The following is a 24246-nucleotide window of genomic DNA, read 5'->3' as shown; positions in this document are numbered from 1 at the left end:
AGCCTGCTACGGGAGATAGCTTCTTTTCCGATAATTTGCCACCCATTAACATAAAAGGAAGCGCGCAGAAGGAAGGGGGGCGGGGGGAAGATATTTTGAATTTTATGGTTAAAAGCGCGTCTTGGCTCCTTTCGGCGCCTGCAGCCCTGCTCGCCGTTTGCTTTTTTTCCAATACCATGGCCAACAACCGACTCTTTCTAAAGGGTTTGTTTCCCTGTTTCACGTTTTACGAAAGAACGTGGTAAGTATTTTTTTAGTGGTAATTTCGATGCACGCAGGGTAGGTATCGTTGTTATTATTATCATCGCAGCGAGAGAAAACTGACAATAAATTTGATCGCATCGTGAATCACCAGTTACAGTAAGTTCACCCTAATCGAGGTTTTGGGAACAAAAATGGACAATTTGGGGAGAGGAGATACGATCAGTCGAAGCGCAAGGCTCGCTTCTTATAGTTATCGATTGTCAACGAGCCACATAAATTTCGATAATCTAGCAAATGATGGCACAATTTGGAAATACAAACTATCTATACTAACTAACTATACTAAAATCATTATCTACTGATTTTCAGTAGATAATTTTTCTTATAGAATTATTATGCACGAAAATGCAACGAAAGTTTCGCTTCTAATCCACGAAACACAGTAATTTCTCCCTAATCGAAGCTCAGATTATGCGCAAAAATGGGCAATTTGGGAAAAAGTGATACGATATTTGAGCCTTCTCTTTCCAAATTGTCCATTTTCGTATACGATCTGATTACTATATTTATATTATATATTTATATATATATATATTATATTATATTATATTATTTATATATTATATTATATATATTATATTTTATTTATATTATATTATATATATTATATTTTATTTATATTATATTATATACATTATATTTTATTTATATTATATTATATACATTATATTTTATTTATATATTATATATTATATATCTATATTTTAATTATTTATATTTATATTTATTACCATTTTTGTGCGCAATCTGAGCGTGAATTAGAGAGAAATCACTGAATTAGAAAACTGTCTAACCTCAAGAAAAAAAGGTGAAGCAACGATGAAATCGAAGGAAGCAACATGATCTCGACAGACCTTCGAGGTATTCGAGACATTCCGTCGTTGCTGCGCGACAGAAATTGTGTTTTAACGTCGTGGCATCTGGACTGAAAGGTATGCAAAAATAGATGGAACTATTTCGGCCGAATCAACTGTCTGAATAGTCTGTCTGGTTTATCGGCTCGCGCACGTTTAAATTCCTTACGATGACTAATTATGCTTTTGCAGAACGTTTCTAATGACTTTTCTTGAAGCATTGTTGCTTCCAGAAAAATGTTTGTGGCTTCAGAAATAATAGCGAATCAAAAGCAAAACGAGTCATCGATGTAATTTTACATATTTCCTATAATACGGTATCGCAAACATTTAAAAAGAAAGAAGAGAATATAGCAGAACATTGAAAACGAAGTTTTACGAACCTTACCATTTTACCATTTTATCAAAGGATCCTAAATAAATAATTGAATATAATAATATAATATAATATATATTATATTATTATTATATATATAATATTATATTATATTATTATTATATATAATATTATATTATATTATTATTATATATATAATATTATATTATATTATTATATTTATTATTATTATTATTATTATATATATATACTACAGACCGCTTTTATCTAAAGTTTAAATCATAAAAAATGTGTTCTGGAATTTACGTCGATGTGTTTTGTCCTTTATTAGCTATTTTGTCCTTTATTAGGTAACAAATCATTTTCATCATTACAGAAATTCATGCAGCTCCATTTTCTTCAAAGACGCACGCCGCGATGTCAAATTCAACCAGCTTCGAATGCATTCGAAATTGCGCGGATCGCGCAGCGGTTCGATGTCTGCGAGAACTATCTTTTCAAAGCAATCTCCGGTGTGCATACTGCGGACGGTTGTTTCAGCTATCTAGAAGCTTTACACAGTCGTGCTAACATGGTTTTCTGGTATAAAATCCGTCTTACCTTAGGCGTCTACTGAGCGATGCACTTGTATAAACAGTTGCAAAACTAACAAATATCGCGTGAGTAGTTTCAGATATTTTGCATTCGTCTATGTGCAATACTTCTCTGTGACCATCGTATGTAACGCAATGAGTTTACTTTATATAAAGAATTGTTGCAACTATACAATATTTTATTTATTTTAATAGTATTGTCCTAAATGTTTATAACGCATTAGTCGCTTGTACTCCCTTATCATTTACATAATTGTTGCGCTTTGTAGATTCGATCGATTCACAAAGTGGATATATACCATGTATAGGGTGTTTCTTTTATCCTCTACACTCAAATGTCTTCGTTAATTTCGTTTATACGAAAAAATGTGCCGTAACAAATTTGCTAAATAGATGGAACTATTTCTGCCGAATCAACTGTCTGTGTATAGTCGTTGTGATTCAAAGGTGGGAATATATCGTGATCGATGGGTGTCTCTTTTTTCTTTCTCAAGGAAAATATTTGGGCGAAGAGGAGAAGATATCTTGTTGCAATTTTTAAGGACAGCGACACGAATCTCTGTGGATAAGTCTTCGGTAATCAGCTGAAGGTTATCAAGCACGTGGCTGATGTTATGTTACGGGACGCATTGTCGAGTCAAGTGCATATTTTAGCCCGCAACACGCCGCAGGAATAACTTAACCGGCAACGTGACTCGTAAACTTCCGTTATTAATAGTACAGCCTGACCAACTGTCTGTTCTGGGGAGCATTCACCAAGCAATCGAACTCGGGTTTCGTGTCATAGTCGAACGTAATATCTTCTGACAAAGCGCGTTAAATCACACGTATGCGTATTGCTAAAATATCTTGCGATTGTTGCAACGCGATCGATGCGTTAACTCGCATGAAATATTTCAATATTTATCGACGCGATCGATGCGTTAACTCGCGTGAAATATTTCAATATTTATCGACGCGATCGATGCATTATTTTGCAGAAATATTTCAATATTTCGATGCGCTAACTCGCATGAAATATTTCAATATTTATCAACGTGATCGATGCGTTAACTCGCGTGAAATATTTCAATAGTTAGCAACGCAATCGATGCATTATTTTGCAGAAATATTTCAATATTTATCAACACGATCGATGCATTATTTTGCAGAAATATTTCAATATTTATCAACGCGATCGATGCATTAACTCGCAGAAATATTTCAATATTTATCATAGAAAAGTTCTATTAGTTTATGTCAGCTGTAGAAATGAGTTCTTTTCGATTTTATGGTGATATTATAACTTCGTTGAAACGTGATTGCGGAAGTTCCATCATCGAAATGCAAAATACAGTAATGTCTTCCTAATTGACGCTCGGATTGTGCACAAAAATGGAAAATTTAGGGAAGAGGAGACACGATTATTGGAGCCTTGCTGCTCGTTATTATAATTGTTGACAATTCGTAATTATAAAAATTAACTGCAAGGCTCGAATAATCGTATCTCCTCTTCCCAAATCAATATTTATCAACGCGATCGATGCATTAACTCGCAGAAATATTTCAATATTTATCAACGCGATCGATGCATTAACTCGCAGAAATATTTCAATATTTATCATAGAAACGTTCTATTAGTTTATGTTAGCTGTAGAAATGAGTTCTTTTCGATTTTATGGTGATATTATAACTTCGTTGAAACGTGATTGCGAAAGTTCCATCATCGAAATGCAAAATACAGTAATGTCTCCCTTACTGACGCTCAGATTGTCCACTAAAATAGATACAGTAATGTCTCCCTTACTGACGCTCAGATTCTCCATAAAAATGGACAATTTGGGAAGAGGAGATACGATTATTCAATCCTTACAGTTTCTTTTTATAATTACGAATTGTCAACAATTATAAAAATCAGCCGCAAGGCTCGAATAATCGTATCTCCTCTACCTGAATTGTCCATTTTTGTGGACAATCTCGGCGTCAATTAGAGAGACATTACTGTAATTTGGGAAGAGGAGATACGATTATTCGAGCCTTGCGGCTCGTTATTATAATTGTTGACAATTCGTAATTATAAGAATTAACTGCAAGGTTAATAATAATAATCGTATCTCCTCTACCTGAATTGTCCATTTTTGTGGACAATCTCGGCGTCAATTAGAGAGACATTACTGTAATTTGGGAAGAGGAGATACGATTATTCGAGCCTTGCGGCTCGTTATTATAATTGTTGACAATTCATAATTATAAAAATTAACTGCAAGGTTAATAATAATAATCGTATCTCCTCTTCCAAAATTGTCCATTTCTGTGGACAATCTAGGCGTCAATTAGAGAGACACATTACTGCATTCTCAAAATATTATTCTCATCTTACTGAAATTATTGAAACACGAAACATCTTCCTATTTCTTCGACGATGTAACTTTTTCTTTTGCATAAAAATCGACAGTCTAACGATGGCGCAACGAATATGTTTAGATGCATTAAATACATTGGATTCTTACACGAATGGATTCTTTAGTCTAAAGTAATCCTTAATTCGGTTTCGTAATAGCTGCGATGTTATCGTTGTCAGTCTCCATTGTGTTGAAACCGAGGCTGTCTCGTAGTGAATTATGCGCTGGATTCTGACTATATTGCGTCTTCTAATCGGCTTCTGTATTTCTATGTATTCATGGGTGACTTGGGCGAGCCACCGGTATCGAAATGTCGCGAAACAAAGGAATCTATCCGGGTTGCAAGGTCGATGATTATACAATGTCGATGTACAAGACGACGATGTCGCAACACGTGAAATTAATTGCTCGGAGCATTTTGTTCGATTGGTATGTGCGGCTGTAAATAAAAACGTCGCAAGTCACAACTTTAAACAATTTAATGCATTAATCGAAATTCTATAGACTCAAATAATAATATTTTCGGAGATTGTTGTTTGCTGAAGGAAAATGGGGGAGCTGACAAAAAAATACATATTTTTACGAATCGTTCGTTACGCAAGTTTTATATGAAAAAGAACTTCGGAGAAATTGATTTTCTAGAAATTCCTCGATTTATATTTATGCGTTTCCTTAAAAAAATTCGTTTCCTTGGATCTATCGACGACGAAATTTAGCATTAGAGAAAACACATAATAAAGATACGGTTTCACGATTTACGTATCATTTAGTAATAATATAATAATAATATAATATAATAATATTATTTACAGTATTTGTTTATTATTAGCTGCAACAAAATAAGCGACGCGATGAAATTTTATTTTTGACTCGTCTAGCTTCGATGAATCGTTTCTAAAAATCGTTCGGCGCATGACTAATTTTCGAAACCGGGTCAGAATTCCTCGAAACGCATTTGTACTATTTTTCAGTTTGAAAAATCCGATTTAGAAGATGTTAAAGAGACGAATATCGTTCTCGCGTGTCACGGTGCTGTTTTTAGAATCTGGTTCAGAAAACGGCTTCTAGGTAGGTTCTTTCATAGAATTCTTGCTTCTGGAAAGTGAATTCCGCTAACCATAACGTGTCTTAAGTTTTGATTGCGTTTAATTATGAAGAGGAAAGTTATGAAGCAGCCGGCACGAGATTATAATGGTCCTCGCGTTCGCGTAATATTTCATTAAAATGAGTTGCTTGTAATAAAGCAGAAGCGTGTCTCGGTGCTATGTACATGGCGCACATGTTTGACGCAGCTGGCCGATCATTAATCACTTTTAAATATATTTTATTAGCGTCTGTCTCCTTTTATGAGTCGAATTGCAGCATCCAGTTCACATATTCTTATATTTCATTAATTATATTGCTATTATATATATATATTATTATATTATATTACTATATTATATATTATTATTATATTATATTACTATATTATATTATTATTATATTATATTACTATATTATATTATTATTATATTATATATTACCATATTATATTATTGTTATATTATATTACTATATTATATTATTATTATATTATATTACTATATTATATTATTATTACATTATATTACTATATTATATTATTATTACATTATATTACTACATTATATTATTATTATTATTCTATTATATTATTATAATTTTTTATACTATGATTTGCAGGTCCCTATTTCAAGAAACTAAATGCAACGGAGATCAATATAATTAACAATTTAAAGAAGGAAAACTAATCGGTGCGAAAAATTGCCACTATGTATACTTATCAGTATGTATAACTATTATTATAATTATTATACGTAAACGCTGTTCATGAAAATATATATGAAAAAATAAATGTATACGTAAATTCTGTATACGTTCATATACAAAAACTTTGTACACGTCCGTGGTTTCAAGGAACGCTAGAAATTCAGGAGGGTCTCATAGTTTTTCTGCCAAACGAAACGCATCGCATTTGTTTAAACGACGCGCAATAACGACAGAAATATGCGTACGAAATGAAATTGCCTCCTTATCGGTGCAAACCCATAAATCTGTCAATTCGGCGGCGTACGGTACATTGAATTCGAAGCACGCTGTCCGAAGTTCGTACATCGCACACAGCCGGAGACTATTAGCCAGTTAAGTTCAATGTTACATCCTCCCCCGAGCGTTACATGTGGAAGGTCCCAGCACTCCCCAGGCTATCTTTGACGCTGCTCAGATAATCTGATACGATCATGTCACTTAGTTTCGCGACATTGTTGTTTTATCACTTCCGTGTCCGTCGGACGAGCGACGGCTACCGCGAAAAAGAAAAACAGGCAGGCGTTATCGTCATTTCGAGCAACCGACCTGTCCAACTTTCCGAGATCCGTAGACGACGTTTGAAATGAGAATGTCGATCGTACCTCGAAAAATCTGGTTACGGTGTGTCCGTTTTTAAGCGCAAGTTCGAATCGCGAGAAGTATAATTCATGTATCTGTTAGACTGTTGCGCGTGAAATTACGGCTTCTTTTCGCAATTCGAAATTCCCTCTTTTGTAGTTTAGTTTCTTCGCTGCAGATGGTGTTCTGGATTCATCATTTGAAAAATATGAAAATAATTGAAAATAATTGAATATAATTGAATATAATTGAATATAATTTAATATAATTGAAAAATAATTGGGCATAATTGAAAAATAATTGGGCATAATTGAAAAATAATTGAATAGAATTAAATAGAATTGAATAGAATTGAATAGAATTGAATAGAATTAAATAGAATTGAATAGAATTAAATAGAATTGAATAGAATTAAATAGAATTGAAAAATAATCGAATAGAATTGAATAGAATTGAAAAATAATTGAATAGAATTGAATAGAATTGAAAAATAATTGAACAGAATTGAATAGAATTGAATAGAATTGAAAAATAACTGAAGATAATTGAAGATGATTGAAAATAATTGAAAAATTCGTAGAGCAAACCATTTACAAAATTAACGGAATTGAAGCGTGAAATTCTTGCTCGCCCTCCTTATTCCGCCGACCTTTTACCTGCGGACCACCATATCTTCGAGCACACAGACCGCTTTTCGACCGAGAAAACTGTTTCGAGAAGAAGTCGATGTAAAAGCTGCACTCATGAATTTATTGCCTCCGGTTCTACCGATTTCTTTTCAAGAAGGCACCGACGCCGTTGCATCGCGTCGAGAAAAGTGCATCGAAGCCGCAGGAGTCTAGCTCGATTAAAACGATCTTTTAGAATTAACAATTAAACAAAACTCAAAGTAAAAGTTTACCTTGAAAATTCGAAAAACGTCATTTCACGTGCGACAAATTAACGCACAAATTTATACAGAGGCGGGCAAACAAACCGCGAGAAAATTTCGTTTATCGCGTGATGCAACAAGTGACCAGGAACCCCTTGATGTGTCGCTGGCGCGAAGCGTTTCTGTGGTTAAACACTTGTCGCATTTTTATCGTTATTAAAAAATGACGTGCGGTGCAAGCGCACTAAGTATGACGAACGACGAGGGGCAGCCCGGTGCACGATTTGCGCGGAACATTTGCACAACCGGCGAACGGTGCAATCTCGCGATGTTAGCCAAACTGAGGCACGGTCTAATCGTGTAATCATTTTTCATAATTGCTCGCTTGAACGACGACAATCACGCTCTGTTTATACATTTTTATTAACTTACGCATTACCTATCAGCGGTTATTCGACCATTTTTCTCAGCCAATTTTGTAATAGCGATATTATAACAATTATACCTGTGGAAGAATAGGACACTACCGCTAGCCTAATCTAATAATTTATTTTGGAATTATTCTTTAACGCTAGATTGCCGGAACGTATTTTTATTATTAAAGTATTGAAGTATTTAAGTTTTTTCTATATATGTATATGTATATAAATTACTGAGAAGTGTGAAATGCATTTTTTAAATGTTCATTATAAGCTCGGATGAAAAAATGAACAATAAACGAGAGTCTCATATTATATTCTTTGTACTCCAATTAATAGCAAAGTATTTTAGAAAAATTGATATTTAAGAAAAAGTCTTATTTAAGAAAAAGTATTTTAATCATCGTACAGTGAACTCTAACTTATTTTTCAAAAGAATGACTTTTTCTACAAGTTTATCACACACCTCTCATAAATATTAACCGTAAGCAATAGGATAATAAAAGTATATAATTAATAAAAATTCAGACACATGAAATGCTGCAGTAAATTCGACAACCGAGGGACTCTACAGTCGCTTTAACATTTACAGAAAAATTCCAGTCACTTGGACCAACTTTGCAAAAGTAATACCGTTTTAAAACGCGTCGGCTCGGCTTCGCTTCGCGCTGCATCCGTCCCGAAATGACCCTAAATCCGGCAGCTCATTTGGCACCGCGCGATCCGAAAGAAAACAATGCGACGATAAATCTGTCGCTTTTTCGTGCGGGATCAACCAAAACAAATAAATCTTCGTGAAAGCGTCGGATAAAGGGTGTCCCCCGTTGAACGATAGGCGAGTGCAATGCTACGAACAGAGCGGAAAAGCAGCGGTGTGTCTAAAAAAGAAAAAAGAAAAAAGAGTACACGGAAGGCGGAAATGGACACGGAGCGTTAAAAGTGTTCCCTGTAAATGAAAAAGAATTCGACACGGGGCCGCGGCTCGCGCAGAGATTGCCGGTCGTCCGCGGCCGGCCGATACAATGAATTTACGTCGACAATTTTTCGCGGCCTTTTAAATCGATGTTTTACGATCGCCGGAAACGATATAGCGCCGTTCGAAAATCCTCACGTGTACCGAACGGAAATAAAAACGAGACAAGACGAGGTTGGCGGGGGCCGATAGATAAACCGGCCACCGGAAGGAAGGACGGTCGCGTGAAAATCGAGTTTTACCGGTGGCGCAGTTTAATCCGCCGTTTCGAGATCCGCGCGAGTTCCGTTTCCAGCGGGAAACCTCCGTTTCGTTAACGTTCGCGAATAGCTTGTACAAGTTTGACGATATCCTTGCACGCTGCCAGATTTATCGCGTTTATGGCTCCCGTCGAACAGCGACTCGATGACTTTCTCTCTGAATAATTCGTTTTTTAACGCTAGATTTACCGAGCACAAAAAACAGCTGTTTTATATTAGCTTATAAAAGTAACGATAAAACATTTATTCTGAGCTTTATAATTATTTATTATAAAAAAAAATATATATAATAATATTATATATAATAAATAAATATATATATATATATATATATATATAAAATAAAAATATATATATTGTTTATTCGATCTTTATAAATTGAACAAATAACTCGTAAATGTATCTTTACGATATGAATAATCGTAGATTAACAAATTAGCGACCCGCCATTTTGTCGGGTCCCGTAAATCTAGCGTTAAACACGTTGACTGCCACGCTGTATCTATATGTTCAATTCAAGCCATAAGCTATGACCATAAACGTATTTTTATGGTTCCAAGCACACGAGGCGCGATTAAGAAGTTTCCAGAATTTCTGTCTATCTCAAGTAATATTTATTTATTCCGCAGTACACTCTCCATCGACTACTTTTTGCTCTCAGTATGTTCAACGATTTTTAGTAAAGTAAATTATTGCCTAAAATACAGTAAATTTGCCTCGAAATACAGGAAATTATTTCCTAAAATACAGTAAATTTGCCTCGAAATACAGTAAATTATTGCCTAAAATACAGTAAATTTGCCTCGAAATACAGGAAATTATTGCCTAAAATACAGCAAATTTGCCTCGAAATACAGTAAATTTGCCTCGAAATATAGTAAATTATTGCCTAAAATACAGTAAATTTGCCTCGAAATACAGGAAATTATTGCCTAAAATACAGTAAATTTGCCTCGAAATACAGGAAATTATTGCCTAAAATACAGTAAATTTGCCTCGAAATACAGGAAATTATTGCCTAAAATACAGCAAATTTGCCTCGAAATACAGTAAATTTGCCTCGAAATATAGTAAATTATTGCCTAAAATACAGTAAATTTGCCTCGAAATACAGGAAATTATTGCCTAAAATACAGTAAATTTGCCTCGAAATACAGGAAATTATTGCCTAAAATACAGTAAATTTGCCTCGAAATACAGTAAATTATTGCCTAAAATACAGTAAATTTGCCTCGAAATACAGTAAATTCTCAGGAATTGTCCCTCAGCTTGTTAGCAAAAATGGACAATTTTTGGAAGTGGAGGTACGATTATTCGAGCCTCGCGGCACATTTCTATAGTTGTCGATTGTCAATAATTATAAAAACGAGTCGCCAGGCTCGAATAATCGTATCTCCTCTCCCCAAATTGTCCATTTTTGTGTAGAATCTGTTTTTTAAGTTGTAATTAAAAAAAAAGAGTTATCTCTTTCAAAAGATGCCCAAACGTTTCGGTGTCCGACCGAAAATTTTCGACACGGAGTGTACTATATCAGAGGGATTACATCATTTAACGGAGCAATGTACACAATGGAATGTTACTTCGGTGTCGGAGGATCAAAATGGATTCTGTAGGTGTTATCTGTGGCGCAGCAACGAACAGATACTTTGAGGTAACGCTGCGGTCTATCTTTAGCAGTGAACACTGATTTATAACTGAATCAGGGCAATTTTCTGCGTGGAACAGGGCCAAAATTGCCATCCCCGCGGTGGATCGTCGGGAGTAAAGCTCAATGATAAATTCTCGAAGGAGCCATGCTAGTATTGCAAGTTCAGCGAACCGTCGAGGAAACAACTCTTGCTTAACGTCTATTTTCACACGTGCGTTCGCGATTTAGCGGTCACAGAGCAACGTGTACAGTGATTTCTTTCTAATTCGCGCTCAGAAGAAATGGACAATTTTGGAAGAGGAGACGCGATTATTCGAGCCTTGCAGCTCGAACTTTTACAGTTATCTATTGTCAGCAATTATAAAAGCAAGCCGCGAGGCTCTTATAATTGCATCTCTTCCTCCTAAATTGTCCATTTTTGTGCGCACTCTTTTGTAATCAAATGTAATGTAATCGTGATTTTATAATATTTATTTGTATTATTTATAATAAGGGGATATTTCAGCGTGAAGTGGGTGTTTTTTTTTTTAATTTTGCTAGGGAATTGTTGCAAAGAATTTTGCAGTCGAATTGTCACTGTTTATTTGTACGTATTTCAACGATGTTTTACAATATTTTGGAACAGAAACTGTTAAAATCACTGGCATACTCTCAAATATGATCGTTTTTAAAAAAAGGTCTGAATTAAATTAAAGGTCTTAATTAGTATGAATTGCAAAGAAATTATTATACGTTTTGCAGTCGAACTGACACGGTTTATTTGTATGTATTTCAACGACGTTTTACAATATTTTGGAACAGAAACTGTTAAAATCACTGACATACTCTCAAATATGGTGGTTTTTAAAAAAAAGGTCTAAATTAATTAAATTAAAGGTATTAATTAGTATGAATTTGGCTGTAAGCAGGTACTAGAACAAAAGAAAAATGTACATTTTAAAGGTCACTTAAAGGTCGGAGATCATGTTAGAAGTCGTAAAAATTCGTCTCTCGACGCGCATCACAGCGCCGCGTTCTAAAAACTAGCGTTATGAATCATTTTTTACGAGATACTTTCTCGTTAAAAACGCGCATGTACCTATTCACCAGACATTGTTCCAGACGCGCTTGACGATTAAAGGCCGGTCTATGAGAGCTGTCGGTATACCTGGTCTTCTTCGAGCATAGAAATGCAAATTAAAAAGTGGTTAAAAATTGTAACCATGCTATAACCTCGTTTACAGAAAACAGTCTCAACCTGATTTCACGTATAAATGAGACGCTTTCGCGGAGAGCTTGGATCCCGCGATGCTTGCAATTAATTGACGCACACGAAAACCCTTTCATTCAGAAATCTTTCAAGGATGTCAACATTCATGGAATTTGTTTAAAGATCGCTTCCCGCGCATTACTGAGAGCGCATTTATTTGAATGTGCCTTACATTTGCTCCGTGAAACGAGACATTCGTTTACATGCACTGTAAATTCACCCTAATTGACGCACAGATTGTACAAAGAAATGGACAATTAGGGAACAGGAGATACGGACATTCAATATTTTATTATATTTTTTATTTATATATTATATGGAGTAATCGTATCTCCTCTCCCTAAATCGACCATTTTTGTTTTCAAGCTGAGGATCAATTGAGAAGAATTTATTGTACTTATCCTTAATTGTCTATTACATATTTTTCATATTTTTCTATCGTTTGAAAAGAATCACTTTAAATTAATCATAATAGTAATCGAACGAAGTACACAATCACTTCGTGATTAATGGATCCGATGCTAAATTGATTACGATCAATGATCACATTTTCTTTCATCATTCAATTGATTCAATGGTCACGATTATTGGATTGCTCATTGTTAGTTAACAATCGTAGACATTAATAATCATGAACGTAATTTCGCGTCGGTTGTAATCGTTAATCATTGATCAAATTATTTCCCGCTTAACTCTGAAGCAACATACTCGTGTAACGATTTATTATTGCGTTTTAACGCGACATTACGTTTAGCTACAATGTTGCAAAAGTATTTTATTCCGTTTCGTTTCTCTTTCATCACCGAAAATATTTTACGTTTTATATTCTCCGATCTTCCTTCGTAAATCAGAGAAAATTCACTTTTATTAAAAGTTATAAATTCTCTGTTGATCGACGTCTAGACGTTGCTAATAACAGTAATCCTAAATTACATAAGCTGTTCCGAGTCGTCACAAACAATTCAGGGTATAAAGGGTTCAAAGCTCGGAAAAACGGGGTGACAGTTGCGATCCGGTTACTGTCTTATTTGTTATTAATTCTGATAAAAGAGAATATAATATAGAGAATATAATAATAGAATAGAATAATATAGAGAATATAATATATATAATATAGATAATAAATAATATAATAAATAATAAATAAATAATATAATAATATAGATAGATAGAAAATGTTTACGATTGAACCGTAGCGACCTAAATTCCATTTTAGCTTCCCATATTTAGAGAAGAACACAGTAAACTCTCTCTAATTGACGCTCCGATTGTACTCCAAAATGGACAATTTGGGAATAGGAGATACGATTATTATTTTTATTATTATTTTTATAGTTTCTGATTGTCAGCAATGTTTTTGTTTCCAAGCTGACCGCCAATTAGGTAGAATTTACCGTATTTCATGAGTTCGAAGTGAAACTTTTATCATACTTTCATGCGTGACAATTTCACAAGAAAACTCAATAGTGATCAACAAAGAAATCATAACTGTATCATCTATACAGAAAATCAGTTGTTTGTATTTTCAGATCGCGCCACCTTTCACTAGATCTTCGAAACGCACACTTGCGGCTCGTTTTCACAGCTGTCTACGATCGGCAACCATAAAAATGAACCGCGCGCGGCTCGAACGATCGCGTCTCCTCCTCCCGAACTGCCCATTTTCGTGCGCGATCCGAGCGTCGATTACGGAGAACTTGCCGCATACGCGTATAATCTCTCTCCGTATCCGACAAACGCGAGCAGAAACAACAATCAGACAACTTACCGACGATGCAGACGCAGAAGAACAACCAACGCGTGGATCCCATGATCGCGCCCCGATCGTTCCGTGGCCGCCGATTGGAAAATAAAACCGTGACGGTATCGGCGAGGTGCGCGAGACTCGGCGACGTCGAAGTCGAAATAAAAAGTCGGACGCGCGCGCGTGTGTGTATGGGTTCTGTTTTCGATTTGCGTCAAGCATACGGTCTCACCTATATTTAGGCGGCACCGCAATAATAGCAGCGACCACGGTTTAGGACGGGAGAAACTGGAGAACGCGAGGAAAGGAACGCGGCGTTCCAGCGGGCAACGGATCACTGACAAGCTCCGAGCGTATCACAATGGCGCCCCTTCCTCTTCCGGTACCGAAGCCGATTGATCGAGGACGTTTCTTCGCGTCCGCCGCGATTCTACCACGTGCTGCTCCGAACGGCTTTCCATCGGTGCTCCATTCAAACGTCTAAACTCGTCCTCGGATCGGCTCCGAGAGCCGTCTATGCTACCCAATGAAAGCCTATACGTCGTGAAAACAGGCCGATGTCCGCTACCAAACGGATCGTACGGTGTCCCGGAGCCTGGCAGAGCTGTTTGTTCCACCGTCGGTCTAAACGACGCGCTTCGTCTTCATCGGTTCCTTTGACTTTTACTCGAACGAGTAGCCGATCACTGAGGAAGACACATGGCTCACGGTTCGCGCACAGTTCTTCTACACTGATGTCGCCATTCACGAAGGTATCTTCAATGGTGTTTCGGTGTATCTTAGGGGGGAGTATAGTCTGCCAAAGCGAACGAATGCAACCGAAGTTATTAAGTCGAACTGATAATCATCCGAGTGGATCAGATTGTGAAGCTTCGGTCGAGGATCGATTTTCGAGAAGATCGACGGTCTTCCGGATCGAAGACGCTATTCGGGATCGCTAACGGAACGGGGACCTGGTCGCGGCGCCAGACACATTGGCCCGACGGAGTTCGCCTGGAGCGGCGTTTGAATGACGGGAATCGAAAAGCACGAGGGCGACTGGTTCAGTCTCTAATCCTCTGTCTCGCTCCCGGCCGGCTCCTCGTCCGCTTCCGCCTCTTGCTCTTCCTCCTCCGCCGCCTACGCCACTGACATCGACGGTGTCGTCGTCAACGAACACTTCCCCTTCCACCGTGTTGCCACCGTGTAACGAGGTGGATTCACAGTATTTTCGAATCGCCGCGTAGCTGCGTCGGAAACGCGGCGATCCGCGGACCTCGTGGGAAAAAGCGAGAGTTTTTCTGGCGGACGGCCCGACCGCTGTTGCGCTACGAAAGTCTTGTGGACGCGGCTTCTCGGGGACGCCGGGGACGCGACGGTTTTGTAACCGAACGGTTGTTTTAGTTCGACGAGTCCGACTCGTCGCGAAAATTTTTTAGTAATAATTTATTCAGTAGAGAGAGTGTCCCAAAATTATTGCACAAGGGAGTGAGACGTTCCTGAGGTCATTTCAAGCAACTTTTTCCTTTGAACAAATTTTATCCGAGGCACCGTTAACGAGTTATTAGCGAAAAACAGTGACCAATGAGAGGCGTGCTCGTCTGGCGCTAAGCGGCCGAGCCAATGGGCGGGACTGGGCCTGAGCGCCTGGCGCCAGCCGCGCGTGTCTCTCATTGGTCACCGTTTTTCGTTGATAACTCGTTAACGAAGCCGCGGATTGCATTTTCGCTGAGGAAAAAGTTGCTTCAAATTACCTCAGGAAACACTTTCCCCTCATTTCCGGGCATTTTTGGGACGCCCTGTATACGAAAATTATTGCTGCCGTCGTCATGTTCAGTTGGATGTGAATTTAGTGCTGTAGGAACCTGTTAGCGAAATTAAGACACCGTCTGGATATCACGAATTGTGGAGATTTGAGATTAAAATTGTTCAGTTAGTGCTTCGAATAAATACTTTTTACACCGCGCATCAATCTGTGTGGCACTTTATGTGACACTTAATGTGCTTCTTAATGTCGTAAGACATTGAATATAGAATCAAATTGAAGACAATATTACGCGTGCGCCTTTTATTTGAAGCGCTTGTTAATGTCAAACAATTTCAGAATTTGCTTTGCCGTTGAAGCGAAGAATGATGCGTAAGAGATAGGCAACGCTGTGTTCTAAGATTAACGTTTTAAACTCTTGTAACAGATGAGAGAAACTTTTTAATACACTGAATCGTGAGTTTCACATCCCGTTTACAAACCTAAATCGCATTCGATGTTATAATCGCATACGATCGATATAGCGTTAACCGTGTAAACTGATCCGAGCATGGCCAATTTCTGGTTCGTTGTTAAGAGTACATTGGCAGGGTGACCATTAAGAGGATCCAACCGGCCATCAAAGGGATTTGTATCTTGAAGTTCAATGGATATCCTTTGATTTCCGTGGCTGAAATTAGCAGCCTGTTCCCATTAGTAGGATCAACAGCTCCTATTGAAATGAGCCAAGTCCTTGACCGTAGACGTGTTACACGGTAATTAGATGGAATTAACCCTATAATTAAAACAATTCGCCAAAATATATCGTTTACAAAATAAATAAATTTATATTAATATATATATATATATATATATATACATATAATTTATAATATATAATTTATATTATATATATTAAAAATATATATAAATAATAAATTTTATGCATACGGCTCAAGCAACAATTACGCTTCCTCGTAAAATCTGCGTTTCCGGTGCGCCGACAGAGGCCGATCGGGCATGCTCAAGCGGCAAAAGAGCCAAGCCAGTGGACACCAGGCTTTAGAGTATCTAACTTACCCTTCGGATCAGCTTATTGTTATTCAGTTAGGCTAACTGGAACGACGAAATAAAAGAGACTGATAACGGGAACGATAATTAGGATAACTAATAATAATAATTAGGATATCTGGAACGACGAAATAAAAGAAACTGATAACGGGAACGATAATTAGGATAACTAATAATAATAATTAGGATAACTGGAACGACGAAATAGAAGAAACTAATAACGGGAACGATAATTAGGATAACTAATAATAATAATTAGGATAACTGGAACGACGAAATAAAAGAGATTGATAACGGGAACGATAATTAGGACAACTAATAATAATAATTAGGATAACTGGATCGAGAAATAAAAGAGACTAATAACGGGAGCGATAATAAGGATAACTAATAATAATAATTAGGATAACTGGAACGACGAAATAAAAGAAACTGATAACGGGAATGATAATTAGGATAACTAGAACGACGAAATAAAAGAGACTGATAACGGGAACGATAATTAGGATAACTAATAATAATAATTAGGATAACTGGAACGACGAAAGGAACAGATAATAAACCAGGTAACGTATGATTTTCTATATATTTCTATATATTTATATATTTTTTAAATATACGAAATTGATTTATTTACGAACGATTTTATTTATTCGATTTATTATGAAATATACGAAAGAAATCGAACGAAGGACAGAAGAGAATGGTGTAGATCGAAGGAAGCTGCCACAATTCTGTTGTTTCGTCGGAGCGAATGCGTTCACGAATGTTAAAGTATTATCATCATTTATTTATTTCACTGATCATGACAAAGTAATAATCACATAAAGCTGTTAAAAGTAAAACCCCGTTATCACTAAATCGTGTATTGTATGTACAAGTATTATATAGTTCCGCGTCGTCGTTTTCATTTATCATTCACGTAGCTCCGTCTCATTCTTGACCAACGATAAATATATAATATATATACTTTTTCTTCTTCATCTTTTTTTTATTTTTTGTCTGTTGTTTCGTTCTGGCGTGTCTGTATTTTATCGCTCTGCTTACAAAAATTAGGTAAGTAAAGCTAAAAACAGTTTTCCTAACATTTCTCTCTATCTTTCTCGGTTGCTTCGACAAAAGCGCACTTAGAAATCGACGCTCTCTTTCTCTTTCTCTTTAATCTCGTTTTTTCTCTCTCTCTTCCACATGCACACGCAGCACACACGCACTCTCGTTCTCACCGTTTCTCGCCGGGCTCTCTCTCTCTCTCTCTCTCTCTCTCTCTCTCTATCTATCTATCTAGCTTTCTCTCTCTCTCTCTCTCTCTCTCTCTCGCGCGCGCTTTCTTCCTTTCATTCGCTTTCTCGGCCGTCAATCAGCCCTTCTGCCGTATGAAATGATATTTATTGGTACCCAAAATCCCGTTTAATGAAATCTCTTCAAATAAAATACTCTAGTTAACAATAAATTATTAAATATCTATTCACAAATATATGTATAGGCTAATTATCAACTGTTTTTTTTCCTCGATTATTACTATCCATGTCGCGTCAACCTATTTCTCAACCCCCTCTCGTCGCTCGCCATCACCAGTGATTATCATTTTTTTTTTTTTTCGGTACTACTTTGTTACACAGACAACGGCCTAAGGTTTGCTCTTTACACACGTATATGCATAGATCGAAGGTGAACAAAAAAGAAGAAAAGAAGGATCGTTTGTCCGTAAAGAAAGAGAGGGAAACAGAAGATTCTGCTCCGTACAAGTTTACGAGCGAAGTGTTTTTTTCTTTTTCACCTTTTCTTTTTGTTCCACGTATCAGATCGCGCGCGACAGCGTTACACACCGTTTCTATTTCGCCGGCGCTGTGATTCATCGGACTGGATCCTCCGTCGCACATGATCGAGCTTTTATTTTCGGACGAATAATAAAAGTCGGCGATTCGAAAAAGCGATTTTCGCGGCCAGCGATTTCCATGGAAATGAAAGAACTCGTTTGCCAAGAGCCGACGCTGAATTACGCGCCGCACAATCGCGGAGACAAATATCGACAAATAAAACGATATAAAGAAGTCACGCAGAGACGCTGGTTTTCCAATGAACGATATTGCGTGCACGCGACGCTTTCTTTGTTTTTGTTTTTTTTAAATATACTTTCGCAGTCGAAAGCTCGAAGAATCGCCGAAATCGTTCGGCTCTTTCGAACGACGCCCGTGACCCTCTCGGTTCCGAACGCGCGTACACATTTCTCTCGTCGGCGTTCGATGGAAAAAAAATCCCGAAAATCCCGAAGAACAATGCGGTCCGTACGATTCGACGGGAATCGTTCGAACGGATTTTCGCGCGGGTCGTTTCGACGCGTCGGCAACGGCGGGGGTCGTTCACGCACGAACGACCGAAACGACGGCTGAACGAACGAATCACTTGGAAGTGCGACGACGACGACGATGATAAAAGGGCCTCCATTAGAAAGCGCGTGTACAGTGGCCCGCAAAAGTGCTCGCACACCTTTTAAAACGCAATGATGTTTTTTGAAACCGGACCGAGGTGACTTGGATTCTTTTTTAGACGATGGCGGGACCAGTTTGCCTGACGATGATCGAAATGCTTGTTTTTAAATTTTCCTATCGTTTGGAATGACAGAAAAGAAACTCTCGCTTTTTAAACGTTTTTATCTGATTAAAAAATGCCTCTCGTAGATTTGATCAAAATCTTGTTACGAGTTTTGCAACGAATCAAAGATGGGCGATTTATGAAGATTTTCAAGAACTGCAAGAAAACTGCAGTTTTTTCAATCTTTCAGTTTTCCCAATTTTCTCTCTTTAAATTTTCAGGACGCACGAAACTCGCCGAGATCTACGAAAGACAATTTGTTTAATTTTTAGTCAATTTTTAGTCAAAAAGAGTTAACAAACGAGAGCTTTTATTTTTACTTTTGTCGTCCCAAGTAACAGCAAAATTAAAAGAAAAAGCCATTCCAAGTCATCGTCTGGGTGTAGTAATCGTCTCTATCGTCTAAAAAGAATTCGAGTCGTTTAGTTGAGTTTGAAAAAAAGTTATTACAACTTCGATATAAAGTTATTACGTTTGGTTACACTTTTCCGGGCCACTGTATCTCCATGTTCTCTCGCGTTGCGACAGAACATGCCCGCGCGTGCCGCCCCATTTCCAAGCACTTCGTTTTCAATCGAGTGCGAAAAATGCACGCGAAGTGCATGCACGTTTCCGTGTACACGCGTGCACACGTACACACGCGGCACGCCTTTGTCCCGCGATGAACGCTCAAAAGCGGGCTAAAACGATCTTTTGAGGGATCATCGGAAGTCGGGGGAACTAAATGCAAGCGCCGAGCTGGATTTTCTGTAGTGCGCATATTAAGTAACTTTCTGGCCGTTTTGATCGTCGGCGAACGCGACGATGCTCACCGATCGTTTGGAAATCGGACGCGGGCGATTTCTCGGAACCGGCCGGCGCCGAAGGACGCGCCATTTTGTCGGCACTTTCCGCCTCGCGAGTCGCGTCGAGCTGCGAGAAACTATGCCGCACTCGTTATCGGCACCGCTCATTTATTTTCTCGAACGCGTTATACACCATGCTTCATTTTTGTTTACAAGCCGACGGACGATCAATCAAAATTCGAGAAAATTCACAGTATTGTTATTCCGCCAAAAAAGATCTCCATTTCTGCCGCCATTATTCCGTCTCTTCCGACTCGTTCGCAGTAAATTCTTCACAATTGTTGCTCAGCTTTCAAACAAAAATGAACAATTTAGCAAGAGAAGATACGACCATTCGAGCATTGCTGCTCGTTTTCGTAGTCGACGCTCGTCAACGACGATAAAGAGGAGCCGCGAGGATCGAACAATCGCATCTCCTCTTTCCAAAATCGTTTCTTTTTTGCATACAAAAATGAGAGAATTTACTGACAATTGGAGAGAATTTACCGCACCCTTAACAACTTATCCCCGCACGAATGAAATCGACAATGCAAACGGTTGATCAGAAACGTCGCGATCATCTGTCTCCGATTTCCGCGAGCTATAAACTCGATTATGCCAGGTTCCAATCAAAATACGACCGAAATGCAACCGATCGAACATACATTTTTTGAACATCGTTACTCAAGTCGTCGTTCGAACTTCGCGTCGCTGCTTGTTCGAACGAACCCGGATATGTATTACAGTGAAACCATTGTCTCGCGAAACGTTCGTTTCCAGTGAAATTAACATCGATAAGTGTCCGCGCATTTGCTCGCGTTTCCAACCGATGGCTTCGCGACCGGAAAAATATTTCTCTGACGTCGTCGAAGTTCGCGGTTCGTTTCTCGCAGTCGACGGTTCGCGCGCGCGCGCGCGCGCGATTACGGAGCGAAAAGCGTCCGCCGGCTCGAGGATGAACCCGCGACCTTAGGGAGGCGCCTGTCGCTCGAAATTTACACATACAGTCACACTCGAAAACGCATTCACACTCGTCTCGTTTTCGTTGCAAAGCCTATACAATTACACCAGAGAGTGACCTCTACGATTCTGATCTACGCTTCGTACCTCGTATAGAATATGACTTTCTTTTTTTCCCTTTTCTTTGTAATCATTATATATACACGCTAGTTTAATCGGCTGCTACGTCGTTTACTAACTACGGCGCGATACGCTCGCGCTGCCTTTTGCTTTCCCCTCGTCAGTTCGCTCGTGAACGCGAGCTCCGGCGACTGCGTTCGGCTGCTGGCACCCGACGCAGTCCGTCGCGCGGTTCAGATTCACGGAAACAGAGAACAGAACTCTTCCATCCACACTCGCACGAGAAACTTCTGATGAGAGGGCTGCACGTTAACGAAAGCCTTCCGACGAGTGCTGCGGTCGGAACAAAATCATTCGAACGCTCAAAGCCGATACCCCACCGATCGTTGTTCCGCCGCGATTCTGGTCGTTTAGGCTCGCTTTTGTTTTTTGTTTTCTTTTTTATTCAGAGAACGGCGGAACAGCGTACGCTATCGATCAAAAATTCAATTACATCGCTCGCGTAAAACTCGTAGTGAACAGAGAAATATCGTGGATGGACGCTTGAAAGCAACGAATCCATACGATCGCAAGGAAATAGTAAGATAAATATCATAAACAAATAGCACACGGTTCTCGTCTGCTGGTTCTTATAAATCGTCGCAAATTATAATAACAATTGTATCGTGATCGATGAAACATTTCTGAGCGATGTTATATTCGCGTGTCATTGAATTAGTATAATTTTGATTGTGGATTGTTCTGTGTTGCTTGTTTGACAGGTTTTCATTGTTATTATTTGTCTTTTGATACTACGGTAAACGTGGAGTCGAAATAAATCTGTCTAATAATTAAAATATAATCTTTAAGTTATTTATTATTTGAACGAATGAGCTTCCTTAGATGTTTCTTGATCTTAATAATTCGAATAATCTTTCCAATGAATCTGTCCAATTGGGTCCAAATAAATCTGCCTAAAATTAAAATAATCTTTGAATTATTTATTATTTGAACGAATGAGTCCATAGATGTTTCTTGATCTTAATAATTCGAATAATCTTTCCAATGAATCTATCCAATCGAGTCCAAATAAATCTGTCTAATAATTAAAATAACCTTTAAATTATTTATTATTTGAACGAATGAGTCCTTAGATCTTTCTTGGTCTTAATAAGTCAAATAATCTTCCAATGAATCTGTCCAATATTGGGTCCAAATAAATCTGCCTAATAATTAAAATAATCTTTGAATTATTTATTATTTGAACGAATGAGTCCATAGATGTTTCTTGATCTTAATAATTCGAATAATCTTTCCAATGAATCTATCCAATCGAGTCCAAATAAATCTGTCTAATAATTAAAATAACCTTTAAATTATTTATTATTTGAACGAATGAGTCCTTAGATCTTTCTTGGTCTTAATAAGTCAAATAATCTTCCAATGAATCTGTCCAATTGAGTCCAAATAAATCTGTCAAAATAATCTGTTAAAATAATCTTTAAATTATTTATTATTTGAACGAATGAGTCCTTAGATCTTTCTTGATCATAATCATTCAAATAATCTTTCCGACGAATCTGTCAAGATTTACCTTAACGAATTATGCGACGAATTATGTTTTTTGGCGACGCGAGATATCTGCGGCGAGTTTTCCATTTCTTTTCGATGTAATAGAACAAGCTAGTGTGGCAGTTGAATGTTACAGCGAAGGTGTCCTAACTTTGAGCTGGACCTGTTGATTTTGTTTCGCCTGGGTATACAAGAAAGGCTGTCGAACGCGAGGATCGATGCAACGGCGATCGTATATCGGTGTCTTCGAAGGGCAACCCTCTGTTCAACTTTGTCTCCGTATAGATGACGCGTTGCGGAAATCGCGGCGACGCTTTTTGAAAACACGATCAACATTCGTTCGATTGTACTCGATCGATTGACTCTGGTTGCAAGTTTTCAACGATGTTCTAACAAATCTACTACTTAGTCCTCTTAGTTTCACGCTGAAATTAGCGAACATTCACTGGCGCAGTTTCTTCGAACTTCTCGCGAAGTCTTCTTTATACAGTGAATTCTCGCAAATTGTCTCTCAGCTTGGACAATATTCGAGAAGGGGAGACACGATTACCCGAGCCTCGCGGCACGCTTTTATAATTAATATATATTATATAATATATTATAATATATAATATATAATATTATATAATATAATATAATATAATATAATATAATATAATATAATATAATATAATATAATATAATATAATATAATATAATATAATATAATATAATATAATATAATATAATATAATATAATATAATATAATATAATATAATATAATATAATATAATATAATATAATATAATATAATATAATATAATATAATATAATATAATATAATATAATATAATATAATATAATATAATATAATATAATATAATATAATATATTATAATAATATATAATCGGCGACTGTGAAAACCAGGCGCGAGGCGACTATAAAAATCGGACGCGAGGCTCGAATAAATTGCTTCCAAGCTGAGGGACAATTTTGGAGAATTTGTGGAGGGGGGAGGGGGGGAATGATCGAAGTGAACAATTGACAAGCAAATTGTACAGTAATCTTGATTTGTCAGTCATCGGCATTATTCGCGTTTAGAAAGTTCATGAAAGACTAACCAAAGTCTCATCGAATGAATCGAATGTTAGCGCTGTATTCTCTCTAATTGACGCTCAGATTGTGTATAAAAATAGAGAATTTGGGAAGAGGAGATACGATTATTCGAGCCTTGCCTTGTCGACAATCCTGCGACTGTAAAAAACGAGAGTCGGAAGTCTCGAATAATGGAGATTAACTTGTAAGTGTCAATAATTATAAATGTCACTTTTTTATTGGAAAAACTATAACGGCGCAGCAACCGTTGATTATTAGTTATTAACTTTTACAATGACTCGTCATCAAGTCCACAAGATTGGAAAA

General features: G+C 37.4%; 1 protein-coding gene and 1 long non-coding RNA gene across 3 annotated transcripts in view; both read right to left on the bottom strand.

Annotated features, from left to right (window-relative positions):
* The window catches only part of LOC117223885 (xaa-Pro aminopeptidase 1), a 75575-nt gene extending 60455 nt beyond the window's left edge, over positions 1-15120 (bottom strand). Inside the window, exon 1 of one of the 2 annotated variants that reach the window (XM_033476469.2) lies at positions 14027-15120. In XM_033476469.2, the coding sequence (XP_033332360.2) occupies positions 14027-14069 (43 nt within the window). In that variant the 5' untranslated portion in view covers positions 14070-15120. The remainder of the gene's footprint in view (positions 1-14026) is intronic. The other variant, XM_033476470.2, reaches the window with a different exon arrangement.
* Positions 15121-17565: 2445 nt separating this feature from the next.
* LOC143259771 (uncharacterized) lies at positions 17566-23519 on the bottom strand. The gene is made up of 2 exons (XR_013033773.1): positions 22498-23519; positions 17566-22115 (listed from the first exon to the last, which is right to left on the bottom strand). It is a non-coding gene; the product is annotated as an uncharacterized LOC143259771 (long non-coding RNA).
* Positions 23520-24246: the final 727 nt, after the last annotated feature.

This window comes from Megalopta genalis, chromosome 6 (genome assembly GCF_051020955.1).
Source record: "Megalopta genalis isolate 19385.01 chromosome 6, iyMegGena1_principal, whole genome shotgun sequence".
Lineage (NCBI taxonomy): Eukaryota > Metazoa > Arthropoda > Insecta > Hymenoptera > Halictidae > Megalopta > Megalopta genalis.
The sequence above is the reverse complement of the archived record's forward strand: the minus strand, read 5'-3'. Positions and strand labels throughout refer to the sequence as shown.